This window comes from Petromyzon marinus, chromosome 30 (genome assembly GCF_048934315.1).
Source record: "Petromyzon marinus isolate PM22_M1 ecotype Great Lakes invasive population chromosome 30, UKy_Petmar_22M1.pri1.0, whole genome shotgun sequence".
Classification (NCBI taxonomy): domain Eukaryota; kingdom Metazoa; phylum Chordata; class Hyperoartia; order Petromyzontiformes; family Petromyzontidae; genus Petromyzon; species Petromyzon marinus.
In genome coordinates this window covers 8,532,317-8,547,113 of record NC_133696.1, presented here as the reverse complement: position 1 = coordinate 8,547,113, position 14,797 = coordinate 8,532,317, and the positions used below count along the sequence as shown (strand labels likewise).

Sequence of the window (14,797 nt, the reverse complement as noted above, 5' to 3'; positions counted from 1 at the left end):
ACGTGGCTGCCTCTGCAAGGATAAAGGCGCAGCCCTGTAACTTCTTCTCACGCCACCACTGATGGGCTGAACCACCTCCACCGAGAAGGGAGCTGTAGGCGAGGGTATTTGGCCTACTCTTCCACGCCGGCCGAACTTTACCCCGCCGCCTCGACGCACGTCCTTCCTGAGCATAGACTAATACTGCGGTGTATAGCCATTGGTTGATCGTATGGCCCATTGCAGATGGACAGAGGCGTTGTTTTACACTACCGTGTCGGAAGATCGAACCCGAGACCTCAAGACCTCTATTGGAGCAAATAAAGTGGAACTAATCCTTATCCAGTATTGTACCACGGCAGCGTTCGAATGCAGACTCCTCTACTTACGAACGAGTTAGGTTCCAGAGGTTTGTTCGTAAGTCGATTTTTGCACAAGTCCAACTTTACTACTGTCGATTGCAAAAGTGGTGTACGGAATGTACACTAAACACGGGGGAATGGCTTTAAACGTTGGATAATCTCCTGTAGATGTAGATGCCACTGGTTCTTCACGTTCTGTGGATGTAGATGCCACTGGTTCTTCACGTTCTGTGGCTGTAGATGCCACTGGTTCTTCACGTTCTGTGGATGTAGATGCCACTGGTTCTTCACGTTCTGCAGATGTAGATGCCACTGGTTCTTCACGTTATGTAGATGCCACTGGTTCTTAATTTTCTGCAGATGTAGATGCCACTGGTTCTTCACGTTATGTAGATGCCACTGGTTCTTAATTTTCTGCAGATGTAGATGCCACTGGTTCTTCACGTTATGTAGATGCCACTGGTTCTTAATTTTCTGCAGATGTAGATGCCACTGGTTCTTCACGTTATGTAGATGCCACTGGTTCTTAATTTTCTGCAGATGTAGATGCCACTGGTTCTTCACGTTCTGCCGATGTAGAAACCACCACCGCCATCTATTGCGCGGCGGTTGAACTTACGACTCTCGGTCCGAACAGGCAACTGGACATCCGGGCAGGTTTGTTCGTATCTCTGAAATTTCGTAAGTCGAATGTTTTAAAGTAGAGGAGTCCCTGTAAATGCTTTTACGTCACCACGATTTTCTCATTATCGGGTTATCATAACTTATTTAGAACAGGGTCCCGGCATGGGGATGTTTGAACAATTAATTGTTAACGACAAATACTTAAAATTTGTTTTTTTTTACAGTAATACTCAATTAGTTTCAAGACTGTTTTCAAGAAGGTCCTGTGTCATTGAGATATTCGTTAAAGCCCCATGATTATTTAGCTTCAACCGTCAACCGAAGAAACCCGCAGAAAATCCACCACGCAATAAGAGAGGGAGACACCAAAAACGTATCTTTTATACAGAGAAAGCGACAGTGACATTTCCTATTTAACATTGATTTGTATCCAGTAAACATGCAACGTTGGGCTAACATCGTCTCATAACGTACCAACCACATACCAACATTGGATTATTTAGAACTTCTCATTTCACACAGTCGTTTTTGTGATATCTACTGATGTACTTTTAAAAAACTTTTGTCATTTTAGTAACCCCCCCAGGCCACTCTTGAAAAATGAAACTTCTGTCCTGTTCTCTGGAGTTCTCGCCCAATTAAACAAAAAATAAACTTGAAAGTCAGAGACTTCTACTGCCATCTACTGTTACACCGGTACACACCGTCTGTGTAGTGGTACACGCGTGATGTTACGGCATCATGTTGATTTACATACTGAAGTGTTTAAATGCCACCACATGTCAAGACGCTGTACAGAAACTGTGGGCATATTTATTTTATAGAGACAGAGGCAGTCAGTCATTAGTCTCACTGCGAGTCTATGGGTCTGTGTGTGCGGGTCTGTGGATGACGCGGTGGCGAGATGTTAACTCCCTCGCCAGGTACACAGGAGGTCGTGGGTTCGATCCCGACCCTGACGCATGCTGTATATTTGGAGTTTTCCAAGTCCTCCCCGTGGTCGCGTGGATTTTTCTCCGGGTCCTCCGGTTTCCCCCTTCACATTTATAGTCATGCTTTGAGAGTATTTGGCTGCTATACATGTCCACATGGTAAGCCACTTCGTTGAGCTATCATGTGGCCAGGTCGCTTCTCAAAAAGAGCTACAGTATATAGCTCAGTGGGCTTTACCTGGTAAAATAAAAAACTTAGTTTAGTTTCTATGTCATAGGCAGAGAAGAGGAATATCTTAAGCCTGGAAGTGAACAGGGGTCAGGGAGTCGACAGTAAGGACGGCTGCGAAAAGGTAGTCCCAGGCTATGGAATAGGAAAGGAAGATTAAGTATTGTGTATGTTAAGTAGTTAATATTTTGCGACTGAATGTTTTGCGAGTATAAATGTGCCCTGCTGCGGAGTTGAATCCACATGTCCTGTCAAGTGGGAAATCCCACTTGCAGTGCTTCCATTTACTAGCTCACAGTCCAGCTGGTTTGGGAGTTTCACAAATCCCTGCACAATCCACCAACCCTCGCCTCCAAAGTGCTGGATCATTGGCGTGCGAGCCACCGCACTCCCTACAGCTCTCCGATGTTTTCCGGTTGTACCGCTTGTTGCTCGGCATGTCCGACGTTTCGATCCACGTGCCGATGCAGCTTTGATGGGTTTCAGATTGTGAATAAGATTCACAATCTGGAAACCCATGAGAGCTGCAAGGCACAACCGCCAAAAACCTACGCAGCAACTTTCTTGCTGTTTAAGCGACCAACGTAGTGGCCCTCCATCTCCATTGGTTGTCTCGGCGGTGAAAATTCCACGTTCCCATGCCAGGAACCAGTCTATCCAAAGTACAACCGTAATACGGTTGTTTTAGTTCCGATTTATATTTCTTCGTTGTGGTGCTATTTTATTTTATTGGATTTTCTCGTTTTGGTAACCTCAGGTCACTCTTGCGAGACTTAAACATGAACTAACTGCGGACTTCCAAAAGGCAGTACTCATTGTATCCACCCTTGAATTGATGTAGATGATGATTGGCTACAACCTCGAACCGAGCGTGCTCACACAGCTGCACACTTCTCAAAAATGAAATATATCGCAGCGTTAACGTCCATAAAAAATACAATTAGTCGTTTATTACGAAGGCAATAAGCATCGCTTAATCAACGAGTGCACAAACTCGTACAAGCGCCCCAGCTAAACGACAGACATTTACAGGCTGGTATAAAATAACAGCTACTGGCAAGTGAAAGATAACACAAGAATGATACTTAAACGGGTCAATCAATCCCTTACATTTAACCAGCAAAGCCTCACAAAGCCTAAACTACTAATTTGCAGGGGAGTCCTGCAAACAATCGCAGTACGAGATGACTCACCATATGCTTAATCCTTAAATTACTCAAATTCAGAAATATGGGGGTAATTGTTTTCAATGTCGATGTTGAGTAACGGGGCCCCCGTTGCTGGATTCAAGTTCAAACCGCTTCTCTGGCAACTCCAGGGTCCTCAACAGTAGTTCGTAGTCATGACATCTCTTTAGGGGCTGTTTGACACAAGGCGGTGAACTGATTTTTGTGTGAATTACGAATTAGTACGGACCCTGTTGTGTCTACTTCCTGTTCAATTGAGGTTTATAAGGCGCCCTTACACACAATGCATCTCTTTAGAGTATTCGGTGGTTGCTATAAATTTGCACACGTTAAGCCACTTCGTTGAGCTTTTATTTTTGACCAGGTCGCTTTTGAAAAAGAGCTATATAACTCAATGAGCCTTAAACAGTAAAATAAAAGTTTAATAGTTTTATGTCAGAGCACCATTGCACGTTCAACTTCCAAGTTGGCAGGAAACGACGGCGTTTCGCCACTCTTGTGCCATTAAAGTTGACTCTTTTGTTACTCCTGTTTAAACTACGTTTCTCTTTTGCTCGTTAATGTGATATTTATTTGATCTACCATATCTCACGAATGTAAGAATCTCTCACTTTCCTCACCTTCGTTTCCCCTACCAGAGTGAACGTCAACCACCTGTATGGCGAAAGGGTCTTTGTATGTATGAATGTCTCTACATGCACAAGTGTCTGCCCCGTGACCTCTTACCAGCGAGCCTTCGACACTTCACGTGGCCTCAGGGTGCACCTCGCCTGGCAAAAACACCGTGATGTCACCGCCACTTAGTGGCGAACGGCGGTTGTTGCACGAGTATGTATATGCGAATATTTAAAAATATATATTTTAAGGACAACTGTGAGATATGCTTCGGGAAACTGTAATATAATTATCATCAGCCATGGTCAATCCACTGCAGGATGAAGGGCTTCCCTCAATGCAGCTGCCACCAAACCAAACCTCTCACGAATCTGCTATTAAATAATCCATCCTGCTTCATGATTGTTTCAGCCTCCTCGCTGGGCATCCCTCTCGGACGCACTCCATTCCTTGGCTGCCACTCCATTATTATCACCATTAAGATAATTAATTGTAGATACAAAAAAACAATACTTTTATGTTTTTAACATCGTCTTCTCTTGTGGAATCACACGGCTAAATGCATCTTCGGAAAAAACTAATTTCTGTCGATTTACATTAACCACACCACTACACACCTCATTGGAAGCAGCAATGTCTTATGATAGTCACATGTTCCTATGAACAACTCACACTTTAGATTTGTAAACTCCCAAACCTGCACAGCCAATCTTCTGGTTGGAAATGCCGCAGTGTAAATTTCCCCTGCAGTTTGTGTGTGGCTTCTGGATCATTTATAATAAAAACAGTTGTTTATCCAGGAAAGCCTCACAACTGCATTGACGACGTTTATACAATTTCCTTTTTTTTTTCAATGAGTGTTTCACACGTGGGAGGAAACCAAAGGATCTGCATAAATCCCACCGTGCGTGCGAGCAGACAAAGCTCAAAAAGTCAAGCAAGACGGGTCAAGAACTCTGTTTCCTGTACTGCCACCCCACTGTGACCTTGGCAGCCCGGTAGGTTGTAAGTCTTAACAACATATGTGAGGATGTCCGTATGATCCACCACCCTCAATTAGAAATCGCGGGAACGTGTGTGCGTGCGTGTGCCACAACACCTAGGTTTTGGAGAGTGGACCTCTTAAAGGACTGTATACTTTACACGCTGTGACAGAGGGTCGTGGGACCAAGGATAAACTGTTTATCAGCAATGTCAGATGAGCCTCAAGAAGTCCAATGGCACCCACAAACACTGGGAATGAAGTAGCTACACCTGTTATATCGTTCTAGCCACCAACCTTCCCCTTATGGTTCAACAACCATAAGGGAAAGGACCTAACACCAGATGGCGGTGTGATTTGGGGAGGCCTCTACCGTGCATTTGGCAACTGCAGGATCTGGTGGAGGATAGAAAGCGTTGACATTGAGGATATGTGGTGGCCCTAATGACATTTTAATCTTGAGATGATTGCCAAGATGAGAAAGAGGTCGTGGGAAATCGTCATCAGGCGAGTTTGGAGATGTCCTCGTACGGAATGTTGTCAAGCTTCCGTCCCTTGAGGGGGCCCTGCCAGCAAACACAAACACACACACATTTGGTATTCTGAATAACCACTGTGACCGATTGGGCAATGCTCGGCCACAAGCAAGACCTTGGCTGTTCTCAATTCTCATGCCTTTTAAGAAGGGATATTTTATTATGTTCACGACTGCACAAAACCTTGCTGATATTCACAAATAATTTCTGTGAAGTGAGGACAGTTGGGAGAGGAGGGAGGCGGTTGAGAGAGGAGAGAGATTTGCGAGCGCTCCAGAGGGCAGTTGGGAGAGGAGGCGGTTGGGAGAAGAAGAGGGTGGTTTGGTAGAGGAGAGAGTTGGGAGAGAGGGCAGTTTTGAAAGGAGACAGTTGGGAGAGGCGATAGTTTTGAGAAAGTGGTTAGGAGAACGAGTGGCTGGGAGGGAGGGTAACCGCTGAGAGAGTGGGAGCCTGCGTGAGCCTCTCACCGAGTCGATGGTGATGCTGACGCAGAAGCGGTCCTCGTGGATGGCGTTGAACACGGCTTCCAGACCGCGGTAGCCTCCGTTCAGCACCAGCACTTTCCGGCCTGCGCCGTGACAACCCACGACGAATACAAACAAAATTACTACGCGTAACTTCCAATGCCTGCCAGAAAGACATTTTTTATATTTAAGTAAGTTGTACACAAAAACATACGACGAGTTTCCATTTTAATAACGACTTCACCTTGTAACGCGTCGCCCCCCAGTATTTAATCACTCTCAAAGAGAACAATTCAGAGTCTTGAGGACGAATCACAGACGAGTGGGCAAGACACCCAATTAATGGTAATGAAGGAAACAAAACAAAATGAGGGGGAGCAAATGAGAAACAACATAAAACGAGACGCTGCCAGGGAGAAAGCAAACGTAACAGGGTCCGTACAAATGGCACAGACGACACACATCACAAATGAAAAACAATACAAACGAGACGTAAACATAAGGCGTAAAATAATCGATGCTCGAATAAAATCTTGACGATCCATCAACTCACCAGGGGGTGGATCGTTACAGGCCCTGTTTACTCTGTCTTAGGATAGACATTGCTTGATTTTGATACTTAGAATGTATAAAGTATTATCCATCCACTTTGATGGGAGCAAGTGCTCATCTAAGTGATTACGCCCTGTTCAATCAAACAAAGGGGTGGCACTCACCTCCACTGGCAGCTATCTGTAGAAATTCCACATTATCACGGTGGGGCCCAGTCTTATCATCATCTATCCCTTAACCGCAATGGTCTTGGGGGTCCCACTGAATCTTGGGCTCTCAACTCTCCCCAATCTATCCATACCATTACCATAGTCACTCACTGCTGACATCCCACAGAAGTGGTACTCAATGTGTCAACCCATGAAGTATGATTATGATGACATTGATGACAATGGTTGGCTACATGCCAGCGATGGCCCTGCGGGTGTTACTCACCTAGCGCTGGCAGCACTGTCTCCACGTGCATCTGGTCGACCTTCAGCTTGTCACCCGAGTCTGTCATGCGTACCACCGCCACATACTTCCCCTGCACCTCCTACTCACATCATAAATGGACAGACAGATGGGACGCACAAACAAATGAGACGGACAGATGAATGGACAGATGGACAGTCAAGACAGTTGGACAGTCGGACAGCCGAATGGACAGATACACGGACAGACAGCATGTTAACGATTGTCGTAATCGTGGATCCTATGCATCCACGGTGCACGATGTACGGATACATCAATTAGCAGACTTAACTCGATTCTTATGATCGCGATGATGCATGCTTCAATGGGAGTTTGAGGTGGAGTGCATGCCTATAATAACAATGAAATACATTTTTATGTTATTATAGGCATGCCTATACAAATGTATTGACCAAGTAAAATAGCTTGATAAAGGAGTTCCTGACGGTTTGAACAAACTGGTCAATGCCCGACTGAAATGTAATCCCTGCATGTATGTGTATACATCACCGCCACTTAGTGGCAAACGGCGATTGTTGTTATTATGTGCGTGCACATGCGGTTCGCACATGTACTCTCAACAGCTACAGCCATACCCTGGGGTAGCCCCGTGAATACCGCACCTGAACAACAGCCTTCTTCTTGAAGTACGGGTCACCCAGCTTTTTGGTAATCACCTTCACCACGATACCCTGGCGAAGTGCACAAAAAAGGACAATGATACCCCCCCCCCCCCCCCGTGTATCCTTTAACAGGCTACTGGGGTAAGTGTTGATAGCGAGCACCGATGAAAACTGGCAAAGCACACGAAGAGGTGGGTGGCGAACGCCACGCCTGGCCGCATTTCTCTCCCCAGTGCTGATGTTTATAAATGGCACCAGGTACTCATTAAAGGCTGAGTCAGTCTGGACAAAGCTCAGTCTGGAAAGTTTGGATGGCCGGCCAATGTGAATGAAACAGTTGTTGTAGGCTTCTGTGGGACTACGTTGTCAGCAGAGGGCATTGTTATACTTTTACTACTCTTCCCACCTTCACCAACCCACGTTGACCAGCGTGGTGAGGTACGGTCAAACAACCCCAACGACCGACACTGCTTGAGGTAGGCCTCCATCCAGCAGTGCAGCATCAAAGAACTCAGTGTGAACACAGCTACATGCGTAGTCGTGGTTTGTTTGTGTCTCGCGGAGTCCTCACCGGATGGAGCCAGTAGTCGCTTCTCTGCACTTTCCTCTTCTGCTCTTCCATCTGCAGAAAAAAGGAAAATGAACTGCGAGTGAGCCGCCAGTTTCATTACCAACCTCTACGCCAGTGCTTTGCAACCGGTGTGCCGCAGCACGCCAGTGTGCCGTGGCAAAGTCCCAGGTGAGCTGCGGTTTTTTTGGAATTATAGGAAAAGAACCTCACTAATGTCCACAAGCTAGGACGCATGAACTCCCCTCCAAGCCGTTCAGTGGCCGATCAAGCCCCCGTCCGCCACCTCCTACCCTTCCATTTCCATCGGTCACGCGTGTGCGCAGTATGGCAGCAGGCAGCTGTCAGCCCACACCCACAGCCCTCTCAACCCCCCCTCAATCGCAGAAGCACCGTGGGATATTTTGATTCGTTGTGTCGGGAAGATAAATCGAGCTCGAAAGTGTGCCGTGAAGTGAAGAAGGTTGAGAAGGTACTGCTCTAAGCGACCTCTCTTCCCACGCTCACCCCCAATATCTCCAACTCCACACCCCCCCAACCATCACAGCAACCATAGCCATTGTGTTACAAGCAGCTGCGCGTGCGGTAATAATTTAAACTTGTAATCCGCCGCACAGTATTCGCTCACTCTCCGAGTCAGAGAATGACCCAGAGGCACGAGGAGGAACCACTGATAAGCGGCAACGAGCTGGCGCTGCCAACAATGGCCCAAGCTCTGTGGTCCTCTATATATTAAGATGTTCAGCCAATTCATAAGTGTATATATGTGTGTGGGAAGCAGCCAGAGCACCCGAAGAAAACACACGCGTGTGAGGGGGCAAAACTCTTCGCCATACAGACAAAAGAGACGCAGTATACATTTTAACGTCCTACCTTCTGTCAAGCCAGGGTCTGGCACCTCGACGTCAATGGGAAGGGGGTATTCCAACAGGTGCAATCCACCAACTCTCGCTGCTTTCACAGTGCTGAATTATTACAGGCGTGCGTAGCCACTGCTGCCCGGCAAGATACACGTATCACGTCGTGCGTGTCATTTGTGAGAAAGGCCCACATGCGAACATCACCTCCATGATGTCATCGAGCGCAGACTTCTTTTTCTTGCCATCCTTCTCGCCCACAACGGGGCCCTTCTCCTTCCTCTTTGTGCTACCGCCCGGCTGTATTGCGCTTGCCAGGGCACTGCCGATGGGATGCGGGTGCGCGGAAGACGTGACAACGGTTATGCCAGGAAACGTTGAGCAAACACACGCAGAACGGGGGGGGGGACATACCAACTCCACACAGAAAGGGTGCCCGAGCCAACAATCGAACCCAGGTCCTTCTTGCTGCGAGGCACAAGAGGTGTAACCACACTGCGCAACACCTGTGTACCGTTGCTGCACAAAACCGTGGGTGGCTGATAGGGAGGTTCGTGGTGGAGGGGGGTGGGGCAGCACAAACGGGCACAGGGAGACTCACCTGGGTCTCAGTGATGCAGACGACGAGCTGGTGCCGGCCCCCATGCTGAACGTCACTGCACAGACACAACCACATGACACCTCCCACTTAACTACACGGAATGAAGGGCCAAGCACTGTTGGTGAGCACTTAGTAAGAGGAAGATTCAAGCTATATCTAAACAAAAAAAGGATAAGCTCTTACTTGTAGAAATGCACTATTCTATTCTTGCATATGGCAATATGTTTAGGAGCTAAATGCCAATTCGAGGTTTGCGAATCATGAGAGAGGGAGAGAAGGAGTGCAGACTACAGTGGTTTACGATATGGTCCATAGTTTGGGTAGTATGATCACAATAGCACGAGCCATACATTTGAAGTCTATCCCATCATTAATGAAGTCCATGACACCATAATCGAGGCATGTAGATGCAAGAGCTGTTTGTGTCCTTTGGATTCTATCTTCTTTAGAAGCTCTAATGACAACACGAGTGTGGGTGGCGTGGTAAGCGCGATGGCAAGTCCATGACACAATGTTAATATTGATACACTGAACCCATGTGAACAAATTGAGGCTGAGGTGACCTAGGGGAGGCCCTGACCAAAGTGGGAAGATTACAAACTGGCCGTGGGTGTGCAGTGTCCACACGCACCCAGCTGGGATTCGCTCTCTCTCTTCAGCTCCGTGTAGACGGACGTTTCCTCCTGCTGAACACACCACAAGCCACTCAGCCGGCATCCATCGCACACGATGGCAGATGTGGAGAAAGTGTGGCTCCTCCGCTTCTCCGGTGTTATTTACTTGTGCCAACCACACTGGCACTCACTCACCCACCCACACGTGCACAAACGCACAGCCACATACCAGCCTTGTGCAGGCTCCAAAATAATATGCGCACACATGCCGACACACCACCCCAAACGCTACCACACAAAGACAAATATCCCCCGTATAGCCTTTAGCAGACTGTTGGGGCAAGTGCTGCCAGTGAGCACCTATGAAGGCCGACAGTACACGAAGGGGTGGGTGACCATAACCACACCTGGCCACCTTTGTCTCCGCAGTGCTGCTGTTTACATACCACAACAGATACTCATTGCAGGCCGAGTCGACCTAGGGGAGGTCAAAAACCGATTCAAATATTCACCACTGCTAATGGTCGTGAACGGGAAACGAATTCGGGCCGCCGGGTTCATAGCACACTGCGGCTAACCACTGCACTACCACTCTCCAACCTGACGCACCCCCACACTCACACAAGTCCCCACACCACCAAAACAACCCCACACTCGCACACACTTCCACACACCCCTTCACCAATACAGACGAGGGGGGCTGAATGAAGGTTCCTTCTGTTTCGGACTAATTCTCTTGCACTGCTCACGTCTAATCCTTTCTGCTCTACGTTCTTCGGCGTGTCTTCCCAGTACATTCTTGCTATTCCTCTATGTTCTTGCCGGTCTTACTCTGGCATGCATCGCCATGTACGGAATCCTCTCTGGCTCAACAAACAACCCCCGCCCCCGCCCCTCGCTCACCTCCTCGAGGCCCTCCTTGCCGCGCCGGACCTGCTCTTCGATGAACTTCGCGGCGCGTTCCTCGTCATCCACGTCCTGCTTCTTTTTCTTGTCGAGCTCCTGCTGGCGCCGGATCGTCTCGGGGTCACGGTCAATGTACTGGATGTACCAGCCCTTGGGCGTCTCATCCACCTTGCAGTAGCCTGCGCGCCCGATATCGGCAATGGCTTCTCGTGAGCTCGGTGAGAGGTCGTTCCCTCTGCCCTCCTCCACAGCCATGCGACTTCTCAAAGCTCCACCCGCACCGTTAATTGAGACCACTTTGCCCTGATACTCCGATTGCTCAACCGGCTCCCAATCCAATCCTAGATCAATTCCTAGATTGCACTCGCCATCTAAAGATCCTACAGAGACTTGCACCTGCCTACCTCTCATCTCACTCTGCTCCCCTCCACGCACTCTCCTACCTCTCCCCTCTCATCTCACTCTACTCTACTCCACTCACTCTGTTTCAGGTACATTCATTCAATCTCCATCCAGCAGTGGATAGACCATGGCTGATAATGCAAGCATGAGTGCATTCACACATGTATATGTATGTATGTTGAACTTCTTTTGCACCATACGTAGCCGACCGTGCTAATCGGCGGTGTCCGTGCACAAGCGCATACACGTGTGTGTGCGCGTAAACACGAACCTTCGCGGCCAAGCCACTTGGTCAAGTCGGTGAGCGTCTCCCACTTGGTGGAGTTCATGTGCACGTGCTCGCGGTGCGAGATGTACTCGTTGTACACCATGTTGTTGTGGACCCTCTTGGTTCCTGCCTTGCAAGACGCGCTCACGCGCGGTGCCCAATTAAGAGCCAATAAAACCAGCAGCTCTCATCTAAACACGGAAAAAACTCGGCACATTTGTTAACAACACTGGCCTGAAATAAAAAAATATATATAATTGGTAACGTTTCCGGCAATGGTCCTTCTTCACTGTGTAGAGGGGCCCGAGGTAGAGTGGGGAGTATTATTATTGGACTGTTATTGACGAATGTCGAACGAATGTTTTTTTTTGTTATCGGTGCTTGTGCACCAATGCCAACACAGCAGCACCATCATCAAATATGTAATTAATCTAAAATTGGCTGCGAATTAACCACCAAACTCGCATTCTGGAAATGAGTCAGGGCTTGACTCGACTATCATAATATCCCCCAGGGAAAATAAAATCAGGATCACTTTGTGAGAGGTTATTAGTTTTTCAATACAGAAGCTGGTCCCAGTCATAAGAATTTGGAAATTGTTTGCACCGCCCAATGCTCATTTGAGCATTCATGATAATTTCAGATATATTACCGGAATGTCTGGACTCTATCAAACAACAAATAAGAACGACTGTATTGATAAAAACAAAAAACTGGTAAAAAGACGTGGCATATTTATTCAACGTTCAAGAAAATGTAATGAGCTTTTAAATGCTGCTAACAATGAGGTAATGCAAAGACAGTGTTGGTCGTTGAGTTGTGTAAGAAATGCCCTCCTTACCAAATCTCCGACTGAGAAGTTCCATGAAGTCACTCAAAAATTCACTGGGAAAAAAAGGGGACAAGAGATTAACTTCATTGTCACTGAACATTAAAAGACTCAAATCGGTTGTCAAATTACAGTTATTTACTTATTCCCAAAGCAGCACAAGGCATCGTTATGAGTGCTTGTCATCACCAGTGGGCTGTCACTCGATGCAGTAAAGAATGCTCTAGCTAGGGTTAGATTTAAGGTTAGTGTTAGAGTCAGGGTTAGAGTTTGGCTTTAGGTTAGGGTTATGGTTAAGGGATGTTGTAGCCAACTTAAGCAACAATATCATAATTTATCTACTAGGAAAAGCCTGAGTCTTAAGACTCTTTTTCAGGAGCATCCTGCATTGGGATTTGTGGCCAATGCCAATAATGTATTTCTGCCATGTGGGTGGAAGATGTTTTCAGTGCAGGAAATTAGGGGTAAAATACGACAGATGGGAGGGCATTGAGATGACGTTATGGTTAGAAGAGCGAATGAAGACACTTCATGGGAGGAAACACCCACAGACAAATACACTGTCGCAGGCAAAGGGGTGGATGTTGAGCCTGCAGGAACATGGTTCTGGTTGCATTTAGCAGGGGCCAAGCTCACTTTGAGTAGAAGTCCATGAAGTTCTCGGGGTTCTCCGAGGCTAGCAACAGCTGCCGCTGGTGAGACTCGGACAAGCAGTGGCACTTGAAACCATTCTGTGAACGGCAGACAAATTTGGCCCAGTCAGTAATCAAGAAGAACAACAACTGACGGTGGTGATCATGTACAATTGATGACGATAACTGATGACGGATGATGACGGAACTAGGTTGGATGATGACGGAACTAAGCATTATGATTATTAACCAATTGATTATGATGGTGAACAAATGGTGATTTAACTAAACTAAAAACTATTTCATGTCACCAGGAAAGGACCACTGAGCTTGTGTATCAGGCGAGGTAGTTAACATCTCGCAACCGTGACGCCCCATATCATGATGAATTGATGACATTATTACGGTCGCTATGAAAATGGTTAAGTGATGAGGATTATGAAGGTGAACAAGACATAACAACATTACCGTAATGAACAACTGATGAGGAACGATTTGGTAAGCTAACCTTTAAGAGGATGATGAGACTGATGACGATGAAAAACAACTACTGATGGCTGGTGATGAAACAATGATGATCACTTTGATGGCTGGTGATGAAACAATGATGATCACTTTGATGATAAAACTAGTGATGAGGATTAACGGATGAACAGACAGGATCAATGATGACAGTGACCAGTCTTGATTTGCATCACCAATAACCTTAAAAAATGGGAAAACGGTCAATAGTTACTAAAACGTCTGCTTTATAAATCTCTCCACGTAAATATAATTATTTATTTAACACATCCGCCCCACGGCCATGTGTTATGAATCAGGGCCATTGCCCGAATCGTCGCCTCTGCGGCGACGTTATTAACACGGGACGCGTTGAGTTATGTTGATACTGTATTGTTATTATTTATGCTTGTACACCATTGCCACCAACGCAGCAATCAACCAAATCATGCGTTGTCACACACGACATAATCATGAACGGGGTGGTGATGATGACGGCGGGGATAACCTCACCTCGTCTCGGCACTGCTTCTGGCACATCTGGCAATACCATCGCAGCTTCTGTAGGCCCTTGGCCTTGATGCGGTTGGCGATCGCCTTGGGCGTGAGGAAGCCGGCCTTCTCCTTCCCCATGTCGACGCGCCGAGCTTGCGAGCGCCTTGTACGGCCTCCACCACCACCAACACCTCCTCACTCAGTACCTCCTTCCTCGTCACCCACCCACCAACACCACCTCCTGCTAACCCACCACTCTTCGTCACCCACCACCACCTCCTCACCCACCACTCCTCTTCGTCACCCACCACCTCCTCTTCGTCATCCACCTCCTCACCCACCACCACCTCCTCACCCACCACTCCTCTTCGTCACCCACCACCTCCTCCTCACCCACCACTCCTCTTCGTCACCCACCACCACCTCCTCACTCACCACCACCTCCTCACCTAGGGAAGGCCGCCCTGAGCAACCCTCCTCACGGCTGTCGTAAAGCGGATGTGACGTCACCCCACCACCCCCTGTACAACCCCACTCAGAGACCTTGCCCCAACAGCGACTCGAAGGCTACACGGGGGGTGGGACC

At 47.5% G+C, this 14,797-nt stretch overlaps 1 protein-coding gene across 2 annotated transcripts; it reads right to left on the bottom strand.

The window, feature by feature from the left end:
- Positions 1 to 3,056: 3,056 nt before the first annotated feature.
- Positions 3,057 to 14,534, bottom strand: KIN (Kin17 DNA and RNA binding protein). 2 transcript variants are annotated; one of them, XM_032963425.2, is made up of 13 exons: positions 14,230 to 14,534; positions 13,220 to 13,314; positions 12,596 to 12,639; positions 11,758 to 11,880; positions 11,082 to 11,263; positions 10,196 to 10,247; positions 9,565 to 9,619; positions 9,171 to 9,285; positions 8,110 to 8,160; positions 7,539 to 7,607; positions 6,898 to 6,997; positions 5,914 to 6,014; positions 3,057 to 5,476 (listed from the first exon to the last, which is right to left on the bottom strand). In XM_032963425.2, exons 1-13 carry the CDS (start codon positions 14,347 to 14,349, stop codon positions 5,414 to 5,416), a joined length of 1,170 nt encoding a protein of 389 aa, XP_032819316.2. In that variant the 5' UTR covers positions 14,350 to 14,534; the 3' UTR covers positions 3,057 to 5,413. The 2 variants fall into 2 exon arrangements, with proteins under 2 accessions (XP_032819316.2, XP_032819315.2); XM_032963424.2 differs by having other exon boundaries at positions 10,196 to 10,250; positions 14,230 to 14,524.
- Positions 14,535 to 14,797: the final 263 nt, after the last annotated feature.

Coding starts and splice junctions, on each gene's coding strand:
- KIN (XM_032963424.2), bottom strand. CDS start 14,349: ATGGGGAAGGAGAAGGCCGGCTTCCTCACGCCCAAGGCGATCGCCAAC. Junction 11,881..12,595: donor ACTTCTCAGTCGGAGATTTG/GTAAGGAGGGCA, acceptor CTTGCAAGGCAG/GAACCAAGAGGGTCCACAAC. Junction 11,264..11,757: donor CAAGTGGCTTGGCCGCGAAG/GTTCGTGTTTAC, acceptor TCGGGCGCGCAG/GCTACTGCAAGGTGGATGAG.